Source organism: Leuresthes tenuis, unplaced genomic scaffold, assembly GCF_036924035.1.
Source record: "Leuresthes tenuis unplaced genomic scaffold, fLeuTen1.0.hap1 SCAF_14, whole genome shotgun sequence".
In the NCBI taxonomy this organism is placed as follows: Eukaryota; Metazoa; Chordata; class Actinopteri; order Atheriniformes; family Atherinopsidae; genus Leuresthes; species Leuresthes tenuis.
Window position 1 is genome coordinate 2,143,793 of NW_027325368.1, and position 15,632 is coordinate 2,159,424.

A 15,632-nucleotide genomic window follows, 5' to 3' on the forward strand; every position below is an offset into this window, starting at 1 on the left:
ATTCTTTAGTAGTTTGGACAAGAAGCCTTTAAACTGCAACTGAATCATCAGCAGTAATAGAAATAATCTGGAACTTCCTGTTAATCCTGTGTAACTCATTATCAAATGTCGATATAAATATGTAGAATTTGACTGAACGAAGGACCAGAAAACAGAGCTGAGGAGTGCAGGAATGAATCTGCAGCAGGGTTTGTGTTGTGCTGGTTTCAGGCAGACAAACAGGAGAACAGAAGGTTAGTTAGCTGTGTGAGTCTTTTATGGTTTTATGGTGGGTTAATATTTGATCACGATGAGAGTCCAAAGTCTGCCGCTTCACGCTCTTTCTTCTCTCTACTGAAGCAGCCTGATGGGAACAGATAGAAAACAAACCTGAGGAAAATGATTTCATGTCAGGTTAAATAAAAATATGAAACTGATCCAAAAACAGCTTTATCCACATTTTCAGAAGGATTGTGGTTGTTACAGCATCCATAACTGGCCCAGCACACAGAAGTGGGTCAGCCACACCTTCTTTCCTGCTCAGAGCAGCTCGGAGATGGCTCCTCGGATCAGAAACCACTCAGTGTTTGTGTCATCATGGTGGAAGACTGAGACAGACACAAATCACTCCGGTTTCTGGTGTTTTCTGTATTTTGTGCTGATGCAAACGCAGCTGAAAAGAACTGAGTCACAAACTAATTCTGTCGGCCTCTTTGACTTTAAGGCACATTTATTTCACCAAACTTTTTTTTTTTTAATGCTGTTTCGTCCTTTATGTGTTTTTTATATGACTTTTTAGTTTAATGGTTGATTTTATAGATATTTTACTGGAATCTTTTATAAGTTTGGTCATTCTTTTACTTATTTTATTTCAGCTTTATTGTATCCTTGCATTACCTTATAAAGCACTACTTTAGCTTGAAAAAGTGCCCCATAATGAACTGATCAGGTCTAATCTATCACATTTTAACAGCTCACATCTCTTCTCGCTAGTTTCCAAATATTTCCTTCTCTCCTTAACCTCAGCCTCTCGAAAGTCTTCTCTCGCCTCCAAACTGTTGTTTTTCACTCCAAAAACTCTTTTAAAGGTTCCTGAATTCATTCAAAGCATTTCTCTTCACCAGAGTTTTCTTAGACTTTAATCACTGTGAGCAGCTCTTTGCACAAAGACTGTTTGATGAATAAATCAGCAGGTTTCTAACAGACTTCTTTCCATGTCCAACAAACAGAAGTTTCAGGTTATCTTTAATCAACAGGAGGACCCTTCTGGGTCCGTTATTCTGACGTTTGAATCATCCTGTAACGCAGCTGTCGGTCAGTCATGAAGCTGTCAGTGAGCACAAGTCAGAAAGCTTGGTATTATATACTTAAAACAAGATATTACAAACATTAGCAGATCTGCTTTCTATGGCTTAGAAATCCATCAGATGTCTGGAATCTGTCATCTAAAACTGACTTGGAGGAGTGGGTTCATATAAAGCCGGTTAGACGGCGTTCGGCTCATTCAGAAAGCAGCAGCCAGAAACGTAAACGTCACTTTCAGTGTCCTGATAAGAGTCCATAAACCTCTCCACAGTTCAGCCCCACTATGTGTTTAACCCAGTCAGACCTCTCAGGTCACCAGGTGACAGTTCTCCAGATTTATATCCAATTCTGCTGCGGGAGTCCTCATAAACTGTGGTCCGGTTCTGTGGAGCAAGCTGCCTGCTGACCTCAGGTCTGTCTGTCATTGTGAAGCACAGTGAGACACCTGAGGAGGTTTAGGGCCTCTTCAGAGATCCTGAGAACTTTCTACTCAGGCATCCTGTCACAGATTACTTCCTGGTTCGTTAATGTCTGAGTGCAGGACCGAAAAGCGCTGCAGTTACCCTGATCCCCCCCCCCTGCAGGGTGCTGCCACAGGGCAACTCTGTCACCACTGCAGGACATTTAGGACTCAAAAGAAGCATCAGAAGCATCAAAGCCAAAACTCAGGAGAAGTATTCTCCTCAGGCTATTAGTGCCACCGCACCCATGACATTCTGAACATCCGAAAGAACATTTCTGTTTGGTACAGACTAACCACCACCTGGCTTCACCTGGTTATTCCAGAATCACTGCACTATGCACTTTTGATTCGTACATCTGTATATCTGAAGCTACGGTTTCTTTTTCCCAGCTGTGGTCAAACCCAAACAAAGTTAACACACCTGAACTATCTGATGTCTGTCTGCTTCACTTGAACCTTACCTTCTTAGCTTGCTATGTTGCATGTTTTTCAACTTGTTCGTCCTTTCACGGATTGTTAAACTTCTTGAAATGTTTAACTTCCCGTGGCCTGAAGTGCAGATCAGGGTACATTTCACTGTGTGTTGTGCTGTCGTAGAACTATGCAGACACAGTGAGGCACAGGCTTTGTGCACAGCAGCAGCACTGAGGGCCACTTAGAGCTCATCGGGTACGTCATGAAACACAGCCGACAGCTGAAGCCTCAAGGGAATGGAGGACCAGTTGGACCGGTTCCACAGCTCCCCGCATCCGGCTGCAAAGCATTTTCTCTGCAGCTCCACAACAGATTGTATCATACTTGACTTTCACATGGCTTCTGACACTAACAGCTCACTTTTAACGTGTTGGGAGTTCGGTCACAGAAGATGGGTTAAACTGACTCCTTTAACTTCACTGGGACATCCTGACCAAGTTCACAGTGGACTGGTTCCTCTTCACCTGTTCATGAGCTGATTAACACACCCAGAAGTGTATTTTGACGGATTTCTGGTTAATCTGCTGGGATTAGGACATGAGGGAGCCGGCATGGCAGGCACTCTGAGATGTATCTTGGCTCTGCTGATCCTGCTGGACTTTACTAACGGTGAGCTGACACACATTTAGCTGCAGTGTGTAGATGCCAGTTTTAACGCATTTAATCATAATACCTTTAACATTAAGAAGTTTAACATTAAGAAGTCAGCTTCACAACTAATGAGGCGTTGAAGGTTTGGATAAAACCACTGTTTCCATCCTGCAAAGGCCTTTTTTTTCACACCAACCTAAAACTACACTGTTGAGCTCAAAAACTGTGAAATATTAAAATGATAAAATAAAATAGGGACAGTGGTGCAGTACAGAGAGTGCATTGTGGTCCTGAACGGGATGTTTTTGCATCCTAACCAAGAGATGATGTCGTCTAAACCCAACCAGGACGTGACAAAGTGTCACGATGTTATATATTAGCAACAGGTTGAAAGCTCCGCATGTGATGGCGTCCTCCATCCTCCGAATCAGAGCGCGCTCTGAGGGGGAAACACGCACGTGTCACACGTGCAGAGCACACGTGCAGAGCTGGTAGTTCAGAGGACACCCCCAGGGGTTGCATCTAAAGAAATGAACAAACAACATATTTCATTGTTTTGATCAAAAGGCCGCGTTAAAACAAGAAAAAATAAAAAAGCATCAAAGTTTGGACTAAAACGCATTCTTTGTATCAAGACACCACCGGAGCTTGATTGCCTGCACTGAGCTCAACGCAGGTTGGAAGATATATCAGAGCAGGATGTTGCATCCTCATTGGGTGGTGCTGCCCCCTCGCAGACTGAAGCCCTGGTTTCCTCTGGTCTGATCAGAGCCTTGTTTCAGGAAACCACAGTTCCACACGGTGTCTGCCTTCATTATGTAGCTTTTTATTATTTATTCCTTTGAATGTTGGACCTCTGGGGCTGTGAAAGGCTCTAAAACATCCCACTTACACCTGAGAGAAAGACTCTAAAACATCCCACTTACACCCGAGAGAAAGACTCTAAAACATCCCACTTACACCCGAGAGAAAGACTCTAAAACGTCCCACTTACACCTGAGAGAAAGACTAAAACATCCCATTTACACCCGAGAGAAAGGCTCTAAAACATCCCACTTACACCCGAGAGAAAGACTAAAACATCCCATTTACACCCGAGAGAAAGGCTCTAAAACATCCCACTTACACCCGAGAGAAAGACTCTAAAACATCCCACTTACACCCGAGAGAAAGACTCTAAAACATCCCACTTACACCCGAGAGAAAGACTCTAAAACATCCCACTTACACCTGAGAGAAAGACTCTAAAACATCCCACTTACACCTGAGAGAAAGACTCTAAAACATCCCACTTACACCTGAGATAAAGACTCTAAAACATCCCACTTACACCTGAGAGAAAGACTCTAAAACATCCCACTTACACCTGAGAGAAAGACTCTAAAACATCCCACTTACACCTGAGATAAAGACTCTAAAACATCCCACTTACACCTGAGAGAAAGACTCTAAAACATCCCACTTACACCTGAGAGAAAGACTCTAAAACATCCCACTTACACCTGAGATAAAGACTCTAAAACATCCCACTTACACCTGAGAGAAAGACTCTAAAACATCCCACTTACACCCGAGAGAAAGGCTCTAAAACATCCCACTTACACCTGAGATAAAGACTCTAAAACATCCCACTTACACCTGAGAGAAAGACTCTAAAACATCCCACTTACACCTGAGAGAAAGACTCTAAAACATCCCACTTACACCTGAGAGAAAGACTCTAAAACATCCCACTTACACCTGAGAGAAAGACTCTAAAACATCCCACTTACACCTGAGAGAAAGACTCTAAAACATCCCGCTTACACCTCAGAGAAAGGCTCTAAAACGTCCCACTTACACCTGAGATAAAGACTCTAAAACATCCCGCTTACACCTCAGAGAAAGGCTCTAAAACGTCCCACTTACACCTGAGATAAAGACTCTAAAACATCCCGCTTACACCTAGGAGAAAGACTCTAAAACATTAAAACATCCCACTTACACCTGAGAGAAAGACTCTAAAACATCCCACTTACACCTGAGAGAAAGACTCTAAAATATCCCACTTACACCTGAGAGAAAGACTCTAAAACATCCCACTTACACCTGAGAGAAAGACTCTAAAATATCCCACTTACACCCGAGAGAAAGACTCTAAAACATCCCACTTACACCCGAGAGAAAGACTCTAAAACATCCCACTTACACCTGAGAGAAAGACTCTAAAACATCCCACTTACACCCAAGAGAAAGGCTCTAAAACGTCCCACTTACACCTGAGATAAAGGCTCTAAAAATTTGCACCAGGCTGAGATTTTTCAGCCTTTTGCACATTATGACAAACTCTAAAACAAACCAACAAACACCTGAACCATCCATCAAATCAGCAGAGCTTCCTGAGTGATGTCAGGTTGCATCAAATCGAGTTCTGATCGTGTCTGAGTTCTCATGTACTGAACGAACTCTCTGTGTCTGCAGATATTTGGACGCTGCCGGCTCCCAGCAGCGTTTCCATGGACTCTGTCAACATGAGGCACGTCCTGAGGTGGCGCCCCCTGCAGGCTGCATGCAACACGACAGTCCTGTACTCTGTCCAGTACCAGGGGTGAGTGAAACACGTGGAATTAACGTTATATCACTGCACTGCTGACAGATTTAGATTAATCTGCCTCCTCTCGGACGGATGTCGAATCTTCTGTTCCAAATAAATCACGTAATATAAACTTCTCTCCTGTTCGGTAACGTCTGACTTAAAGGAGTTTCCTTTCTACACTTTCTACACGTGACGGGTAGATTTAGAAGTTATTCTGGGCCTGGGAGGCCAGTCAGTTTTTGCTCGTAAACATCTCCAACTTACAGGTGACGGGTTGTAGATTTGAAAATGAATTTTCCAGGAGGTTTGACACTCTACCTGTGGGGTGTTTCTGTCTGTCATCGACTTCTGCCACAGCTCAAACTGCAGCTACAAATCACAGAGCTTCATTAAAATCTCACTTCATTCAGGAATCTTTCTCCAGAGCATTCCTCAGAGTTTAAAGGCTAATTTCTGGTTGTCATACTTCAGCTGGAAAACGTCCTGTTCTGTCGCATTTTTCAGTGACTGTGAAAGCTGCTCAAACTTTTTCCACTACTCAGTTCAGACATGCATGCAAAGAGGATACGTGTCATTCCAGTTGTCCGTTTAGTGACATCTCAATCGTTCGTTTAAACACACGAGAATGCAAAGCAACACTTTTCTGTTCGTGCAGACGTCACAGGGTTAATTTAAGCATTTCTACCCGTAAAGGATGCTGAGATAAACTGCCCATTCCTACGGTTTTAGGTGTCACAGTCTGTTCTGTCACAGTTTATGTTTAATCATGTTTTCAGGTTCTGTTCTGGTCATGTTTTGCCACCTCGGTTCACTCAGGTCACCTGGCTCATTGTTCACAGCTGCACCTCATTCACTGATCACTCCACAGTATTTAGCCTCCTGGTTTCCTTTCAGTCACTGCAGAATCCTCACCAACCCTTCTTGAAATAAAACGTCATTATTCTATTGTTAATTTCCTAAAATCAAGTGTTTAATCATCATCTGGAGCTGGCTGGTGGATGAGCGGTCAGGCCAGAAATTTGACTTCATGCTTGTAATACAGGTCTTTAATAATAATAATAATAATAATCAATAGTCAATAATAATCTTTGGTGACATGCAGCACATTTACATCCTCTGACCGTATCACAGGAGAGAGGCACGAAAAAACCAGGCCAGGAAATCCTGCACTGGGACAGAGAGAAAAGACCCAGAAAATAAGATCTGAAGAGAGCAGAGGGAGGAGAGGTGCATCATGGGAGCTCCCCCAGCAGGCTGGGCCTATAGCAGCAGAACTATGGGATGTTTCAGGCTCACCTGAGCCATCCCTAACTATAAGCTTTATCAGAAAGGAAAGTTTCAGCCTGATCTTAAAGGTAGAGAGGGTGTCTGCTTCCTGAAGCCAAACTGGCAGCTGGTTCCACAGAGAGGGGCCTGATAACTGAAGGCTCTGCCTCCCATTCTGCTTTTAGGGGCCTGATAACTGAAGGCTCTGCCTCCCATTCTGCTTTTAGGGGCCTGATAACTGAAGGCTCTGCCTCCCATTCTGTTTTTAGGGGCCTGATAACTGAAGGCTCTGCCTCCCGTTCTGCTTTTAGGGGCCTGATAACTGAAGGCTCTGCCTCCCGTTCTGCTTTTAGGGGCCTGATAACTGAAGGCTCTGCCTCCCGTTCTGCTTTTAGGGGCCTGATAACTGAAGGCTCTGCCTCCCGTTCTGCTTTTAGGGGCCTGATAACTGAAGGCTCTGCCTCCCATTCTGCTTTTAGAAACTCTGGGAACCACAAGGAAACCTGCAGCCTGAGAGCAAAGTGCTCTGTGGGGGAAATATCCAACTGTGAGATCTTTAAGATGTGATGGAGCTCGGTCATTAAGAGCTTTATATGTGAGGAGAAGAATCTTAAATTCTATTCTGAATCTAACAGGGAGCCAATAAAGAGAAGCTAAAACTGGAGAAACATGATCTCTGCTGTTAGATCTCATCAGAACTCTGGCTGCAGGGTTTTGGATCAGATTTATTCATTTTACAGTAACCACAGCACGGAGCAGCTTTTCTGCATCGCTCTAACACCTGATGTTCATCATTGTTCCGTCTCTCAGAGAGTTCGAGCTCCTCGTGAGGAACGGCCTCTGGTTGGACGCTGCAGAGTGCCAGCGGATCCCGCTCACGCACTGCGACCTGACCTTTGACCTGGGGTCAGACTCCAGCTACAGCTTGCGGGTCAGGGCGCAGTGCAGCTCGCAGCTCTCGGTCTGGACCAGACTCAGCCGACCCTTCAACAGGAGAGACAGTAAGAGAGCAGCTCGCTGACCCTTAAAAGAGAATATTTCCGCTCAGCCGATGCTCAGCAGATCAGGATTTATGTGTTTCTTGTCCCAAGTTGAATAAAGTATCTTGAAAGGAAAGAATTGACGGAAGACTTGTGTCTGCAGCGGTCCTGACGGCGCCGGAGATGAAAGTGGTGATGCTGGACAACACCCTTCAGGTGTCGTTCGACAACCTGCCGCTCACCGCCACCGCCAGCGTGACGCTGTGGGAGAAGGAGCACGAGCAGAAGGTTCCTTTTCCTTCCTTTTTTCCTGTTCCACTCGTTCTGGTTTGATTCATTGTTCTGTTCACCTGCTGCAGACAATAAGAAGCGAACCTCTTGTCGTTTTCTTGCTCTCTGGAGACCCGTTGCAGCTTGATTTTCGGCCTCTCTGTGTTTCAGGCTGTTGTGTACCAGATGCCAGCGGAGGAGGAGCTGCTGCACTTCGCCGCCCTGCAGGAGGGAGCCGTGTACTGCGTCCAGGCTCAGCTTGTCCTGCACTCAGGGCTCCGCAGCAGCAGCACCGCCCCCCGCTGCGTGTCCCTCACAGGTACAAGTGCAGCAGAAACACACGTCTGATCAAAATTTAAATATTGTTAAGAAAATAACTAAAAATAAACTGTTCCTGGTTTCAAACAGTTCCAGCTGCAGGGATGTTCGTTTTAGAGCTGCATCACCGCTTTTAACGTCACTGCTGAACTTTTAGAGTCCAGAAATGTTCTCACAGTCCATGTTTCAATTTCTTCTTCCATCAAAACGTCAAAAGAATTTTATCCATCTAAAAAAATGCCACTTTTAAAGATTTTGTAATCTCGCCTTTTTCTTACTCACGATGTATAAAACTTTCACGGTTTCTAAAGCTCCAAACGCAGCCATGTTCTGCAGAAAAAGCCGCCTGAACGGGCACACTGACTTCCTCTGCTCTGCAGGTCCTGATGCTGCAGCCTGGAAGGCGCCGACCACCGTCACCGTGACCGCGGTCGTCATGCTGGGGCTCCTGTTTGCTTTATTCTGGTCCATCGTCCACTGTCGCCCAGACTCCTGCCAGTCGTATTTCCATAAAGAGCCACTGCCGCAGTCACTGGTCAGACCCATTTCTCACACAGACATTTAGAAATGTGACAATTACAGATGAGATCAGGGTCGGAAAATGAGTGGAAGCAGCAGCAGTAACGCTGCAGCGCCCTCTGCTGGTAATACTTTGGTATTACTTTGGTGGAGGACGTGACAAAACATTTGGAAATGAGTCAGGAATCTATCACAGACTTTTATGCGATTGTTTGTTTGATTCAAGATTTTAAAAGATCATGATTATGTAAAAATGATATCTTTGAACTCATGTGTTTCAATCAGTCTGACAAGATTAGGCTCAATGTGTGAAATTTTCTGATGTTACCAAAGAACTTTGTTCAGGCCTCTGTTTCCTCGTCTGTTTGTCTGCAGAAAGGGAACTGGGACATCCAGATGTTGATGGTTGGCCAAGAGGAGGAGCTCATTGAGGCGGTCCCCGAGCTGCTGAGCACCAGCACCGAACAAAAAGCATCATAAACCGAGCTGAGTTCACTGCAGGTCTGGAGAAGCAGAACCACCAGACGCCTGCTTGTTTGTGGCGCCTTTAGGTCCTGATGGAAAGCTGAAGGAAATGGCATAAAAAAAAACATGGCGGCTGTTACACAGGAAGCATTTCCCTGGTCCAGATGTGACCTGCTGAACGTGGCCCCTGAAGACTTCCGGATAAAATGAGGAATAATAAAAATGAGGCTAAATTATGGACTTCAGTCTCTAAAGGAATGGACTAAAGGAAGGAGGCTGTGGGATTATATCAAAGACCCATGCAACTCAGAGGATGAAAGTCCTATTTCTATCCTCTTTGAATGCTGATTCATTTACAATATGACCATCCTCCGCCACGAGAGACAGAAGAGGAGAACATTGCTCTAATGAAGTGAAAGATGTGGAGAAAACGGACTCTGGACAAAGAAGTATCAGTGAGCATGTTTACATGAAGAAAAGACTGACTGTGTCAGACCAAAGCTGGATGTTAGAATGAACATGTTAGTCCAACCAAAACGTACAAAATCATGTGGTTGCAGGTGAAATCACTCCTGCACGTACACGCCCAACTCGACTGTGCACGTTCCCCAGCTGCGCTGTTCATGCTCCAAGCTTGCATCCTTTTTTATCTTTTTGTAAAAACAGTGTTCATTAATCCAGCTGAATTCCCCATAAAGCTGCTGTCATTCACACATTTTCCTGTTTCTTTTTGTCAGACACTGGGACTGAAATCAGCCCTTTAAGACCAGCTCAGACCGTCGCTGCGCTCTAATAAAATCCTGCTTTTCTAACCGCAGCCTCCTCTGACAGAATCACCGTTAAAGCAGCTCAAAGACGGCGTCTGAGCAGAGTTCAGCTGCACTTACATGACCTCCCACAGAGGAAGTTAGAGGCAGCAGATGCATGTATACTGGGACAAGCTCCAGGTGAAGCTTTAGCTGTGCCCAGACCAGACCGTGCACGATTGTGCATGATTGATGTGACCAAAGCAGTTTGTTTTATCGTGCATCCATACGTTAGGGACCAGTCTTCCTCATGGGGACGATAACAGAGTCTGATGTCTGAAGCGATTAAAAGAAACGTACTCAAACCATTACATCATAACGCTGTTTATTAACATTAAATTCTGCACAAACTTCCTGTTTCAAAGCATTTCATTGGTGGCTTTTTTGTGATCATAATAAGGATTCTGAAGCTGGAATAATCAGGAAACATAACAGGGTCATTGGCAGTAAAAGCATTTACCTGATCGTGACAAATGAGAATTTTACCATCAGTTAATCAATAAAAATCTGAATAATTTCATTTTTCTCAGCACTTATCTGCTGAACTTTCAGCTCTTTAAGTGTGGACTGTAAAAAACAAACAGCAACTGCTCTGCTGACACAGTTAGAAGCTGCAGATGCAGGATGATCATGGTGACGGTCTGCTTCCTCACTCACTGATGAGCTCGCGGGGCCTCAAGGACCACCTGGTGGAGCGAGAAAGCTGCAAGATAAATATATGTAGTTTTATATAATAAAAATTCCAAAATATTGTCTCTTTTTGTTTTGTAAATCTCATAAAGTAATATTTTTTTTCAATATAGGACATAGAAAACATGTCAAAGTGCTAAAAAGTGAGACATTCTGCTGTTTTATGAAAAATATATGAGCTCATTTCGACTCTGATGGCAGCAACAGGGCAACAAAAGCCTGGAAAAGTTAGTAAGAAACAACTGGAGCAACTAATTAGTCAGTAACATTATTGGGTATAAAAAGAAGACCTCAGAGAGGCAGAGAAAAGATGCACAGAGCTTCAGCTGTAAAATACTACATCTGGAAACCGTGGAGCAGTTTGAGCTGAAGCTACGAGGCGATGGAAAATATATATAAACAGGTGTTAGAGCAACATCTGCCCCCTTCTTCTTCTTCCATATGTCAGCAGGACAGAGTTAAAACACATCCTGCATCTGTTCCAGCAGCACGGCTTCATAGTAAGAGTCCAGCTGCTGCAGTCCAGATGTTTCACCACCTGAAAACATCTAAATACAGCAGAGAAGAGCCAGGAATCCTTTATCAGACAGTAATGGGACAACATTCCTCTCCCAGATGTGCAGCAGCTGGTCTCCTCAGTTCCAGATGTTTCACCACCTGAAAACATCTAAACACAGCAGAGAAGAGCCAGGAATCCTTTATCAGACAGTAATGGGACAACATTCCTCTCCCAGATGTGCAGCAGCTGGTCTCCTCAGTTCCAGATGTTCCACCACCTGAAAACATCTAAACACAGCAGAGAAGAGCCAGGAATCCTTTATCAGACAGTAATGGGACAACATTCCTCTCCCAGATGTGCAGCAGCTGGTCTCCTCAGTTCCAGATGTTTCACCACCTGAAAACATCTAAACACAGCAGAGAAGAGCCAGGAATCCTTTATCAGACAGTAATGGGACAACATTCCTCTCCCAGAGGTGCAGCAGCTGGTCTCCTCAGTTCCAGATGTTTCACCACCTGAAAACATCTAAATACAGCAGAGAAGAGCCAGGAATCCTTTATCAGACAGTAATGGGACAACATTCCTCTCCCAGAGGTGCAGCAGCTGGTCTCCTCAGTTCCAGATGTTTGCAGATGTTGTTAAAAGAAGAGGAGATGCTGCACGTTGCTGCCATCAGATTCAAGATGAGCGCATATTTTTCATAAAACAGTACCTTTTTTAAAGGATTTCCATGTTCTATTGTGACTAAAATATTGATTTAATAAAACTCTGAATCATTTGTGCTTCTAACGCCTCACCAGAGTGGAAGATGTGATCATGGAGTCTTTATCCTGACTTCGCTGGCAGGTCCAACACCCGCTGAGGTCACTGCTCTGCATCTGAACACATACTCTGTGTTTGGCCTCAGGTCGCTCACTGTGGCTTCTCCAGCTTTTGTCCCCTCCTCCTGTCTCCATCCATCCTCTCCTCTGACACAGAACTCCACAGAGTAGGAGGTGATGCTCTCTGCTCCATATCTGGGAGGAGAAATCTTCAGAGTCACACTGTGATGCTTTATGTCAGCTGCTGTCACACTTTCAGGCTTTGAAGGAGGCTCAAAGTCCTCACTGACAGAGGAGCCGTCTTTATAAAGGTAGATGGTTGAACCTTTGTGTGTTTTATCTGTTAAACCTGCTGTCAGGAACTTTACGTTCTTGTTCTCCTTGTTGGCTTCTGCAAAATCACTGAAGAGCTTCACTTTGTGAATCATTCCATCCATCACTTCCTTTGAGGCGTACCACTGTTCCTTCTCCACATCACGAGTGTTCGGATCCTGAGGATCAGCTGGTTGGGTTCCTTTCAGGTACTCTGATAAAGCTGAGAGGTACGGTTCATCGCTTCCCACCGAGGTGAAGACAAAGCACAGAGCATGTTCTACACTGAGAACCTCTTTGTACAGATCACTCTGAGATGGGGGGATATTTGTGTTTTTCATCTTGTTGGTGAAAGACATCACGGTGTAGATTTCTCTCTCTTTACAGTCCATCCACTCACTCAGACTGTTGTTGTTAAACGGAGAAGAAATCCTCTTCTCCAGGATCTCTGCCAGCGCAGCTTCTTCTTCTCCTCCTCCTCGGATTGATGGAAGTACCTCTGCCAGATCTCGTTGGAATTTCACCTTGAACTCACCGCACATTTCTTTGAAACGTTTGAGCTTTTTGCCAATCTCTGGAAATTGCTCTGTGGTGCTGGCTTTCAGAGCATCACTGCACCTAATGTCCACTTCCTTTAGGTCCTCCAGGACTGCCTGCGCTTCTTCTACAAACCCTTCACTGATCTGACGTACAAGTTTAGCAGCTTTAGAATCTAAATTTGTCAGCGGGAACAGCCAGACCTTCATTGGTACACCGTTTTCCCTGTTTTCTCCCAGCAGCCTGGGCAGACTCTGGTAGACTTCTACAGCATCAAGAAAGGTTGTTGGAGTTTTCCCAAGCAGAAAGTCTCCATGGAATTTGCAGGAGAACTTCTCAACCTTTTTAACATCACTGTCGTCCAGTTTCACAGAACCCGAACCTTCTATCCCTACGCTGGGAATCTTGTTGATCATCACTTTCAAGCTACCTTCGATGTCTTGGTGGCTTTCGTCGTCAGACACGTCACGATCAAACACAAAGAAGGCTCTCGCTCCATAGAGAATACCTGTGACAACATGCGTCGCTATTCCCTGTTCAAACACATACGGATACTTCATGTTGCCTCTACCGAGATGATCCATTGACAGCTCCTGGAACTTTGTTGTTGCTTCGTACTTCAGAGTCACTCTGGCCTGGTTTTTGGACGTCTTATCATCATGCAGGTATTTGGCTGATCCCTCCACATCCACCAGTCCACTAAGGAAACTCGCTTTCAGGGAAGCCTCAACGTTCAGAGCTGAGGTTTTGTCTGCCATTGACTCGGATGAAACTATCTCAAAGTCATTGTAGCTCTGCATTCTTTCTCCAATGTGATCTGTCAGAGTGTCGCTGTCCCACAGTGTCATACCTGCAACAGACGGGCAGCAACGTAAGTCTATTTTCTACTGAAGAGGCTAAATGAAAAGAAAAAATAACACTTCAACATTTCAAGTTTAGGTGATTTAAGTTTCGGGGCAGCTGTTGTTCAGGTGGAAGAGCGGATCTGCCAATCGGAAGGTCGTGGAACGACCTTGTGTGTCCTTGAGCAAGACATTGAACCCCACCAGTGAGTCCATTGCTGTTTGAATGTGAGTGACGGAGGGAGAAACCGGTGAAACTGTATGAGTGAATGCATGAATGTGGCTTCTGGTGCAAAGGTTCTTTGAGTGATAAACCAGACTGGAAATGTGCCCTATAAGCATTTACCATTCGGCATGTTGTTTGCATGATGTGGAAGTAATCTGCTGGTGAAAAAGAAGATCCTCCCTCCTCCACCTGCACAAGTGCTCAGGCTTCTGCCTCTCAAACCTTCTGAAGCTATTTGTTGGTAACGAAGGGAAGAAATGTCTGGTGTCAGGTAATAATACCAAAACCATTCATTCTTCTTCTAATTTTAACTCATCTACTACTTCAAGTACTGTAAAAACTCAGCAACCCCCCCCCCCCCACCACCACCACCACCAGCGTGTTAGTTTACCATGAAAGCAACAGTATTACTATGAAGATGTCACCTGTTGTTTCGTTGTACACGTTGTACAACTCAGGTTGCATTTTTATACAGAAAATATTTACTTTTCAAAATGGGAACACATGCAAAATGTTCTCTGAAGCAAAAGTAACCCACATGTATGGACGTAATGTGGTGCTGCATTAGCTAATTCAGTTTGAAACTGAGTCGTGATTTTTGTGTGGAGAATAAAACCTAACCTGAAATCCATTTATTTATGTTTCATTGGGACACTGTGGGTTTAAATCAATGTTGAGAGTCTTTCTGAAATGATCTTTATCGTGTTTATTTGTCATGAATTGCTTAGTTCTGGCCTGGGATCGATCCCAGTCATGAAAGCTTTTCATTCTGAGTGTAAGAAGGTTCCCTCTGAATCATTTTCATGAAAAACCTCACCTGGGACGAGTAAATCTTGGCGGCAGTCATAGAGCATCCCGAGGCTGAAAGGCCGGCCGAGCGCTGCCACCATCATCGTCTTGCTGCTTTCGGGATTCATCTTTCAGCGTAAAACTAAATAAATGAATAAACAAATGAGTTAAGCACTACCTCCATGAATTGTACTGAGGATTATATGCTTGTTGACCTGTTTGTGCTGCTGTCTGTTCCTTTGTTGAGCTTTTTGATGCTCCACGTCTATAAAAACGTTTCTATGCAGACGATACAATAATCTACACAGTAGATTTCCTCTTTACCAAGATGACTTGGACAGACTTTAACTGAATAGTTATTTTTCATGCCATGCATGTCTTTGTCTTTCATATTCTGGATGGTAATAAGAGCAAGAATAATAAAAACAAAGTCTTTCACAAAGTTAAAGTGCTTTCAAAGCCACTTTCACTGAAGAGACGAGCATGTTCAGTCATTTAAACTTGTTTGGTTTCAGCGTAAACTTGAACCTAAATAAATGAATAAACAAATGAGTTAAGCACTACCTCCATGAATTGTACTGAGGATTATATGCTTGTTGACCTGTTTGTGCTGCTGTCTGTTCCTTTGTTGAGCTTTTTGATGCTCCACGTCTATAAAAACGTTTCTATGCAGACGATACAATAATCTACGCAGTAGATTTCCTCTTTACCAAGATGACTTGGACAGACTGTCTTTCATATTCTGGATGATAATAAGAGCAAGAATAATAAAAACAAAGTCTTTCACAAAGTTAAAGTGCTTTCAAAGCCACTTTCACTGAAGAGACGAGCATATTTAGTCATTTAAACTTGTTTAGTTTAGCTTTGTTAATGGAGTTTCCCACCTACAGAATACAGATCACACC

The 15,632-nt window shown here is 44.1% G+C and overlaps 2 protein-coding genes across 2 annotated transcripts; one reads left to right on the forward strand and one right to left on the reverse strand.

Moving 5' to 3' along the window:
- Positions 1–2,724: 2,724 nt before the first annotated feature.
- Positions 2,725–9,308, forward strand: crfb16 (cytokine receptor family member B16). The gene is made up of 7 exons (XM_072363455.1): positions 2,725–2,830; positions 5,273–5,399; positions 7,464–7,654; positions 7,797–7,921; positions 8,075–8,222; positions 8,602–8,756; positions 9,116–9,308. Exons 1-7 carry the CDS (start codon positions 2,773–2,775, stop codon positions 9,218–9,220), a joined length of 909 nt encoding a protein of 302 aa, XP_072219556.1. The 5' UTR covers positions 2,725–2,772; the 3' UTR covers positions 9,221–9,308.
- A 2,666-nt stretch (positions 9,309–11,974) lies between these two features.
- On the reverse strand, positions 11,975–14,863 carry LOC140268492 (cytolytic toxin-alpha-like). The gene is made up of 2 exons (XM_072363399.1): positions 14,756–14,863; positions 11,975–13,720 (listed from the first exon to the last, which is right to left on the reverse strand). The coding sequence occupies exons 1-2, from the start codon at positions 14,853–14,855 to the stop codon at positions 12,015–12,017; spliced, it is 1,806 nt and encodes a 601-aa protein (XP_072219500.1). The 5' UTR covers positions 14,856–14,863; the 3' UTR covers positions 11,975–12,014.
- Between the last annotated feature and the right edge of the window lie 769 nt (positions 14,864–15,632).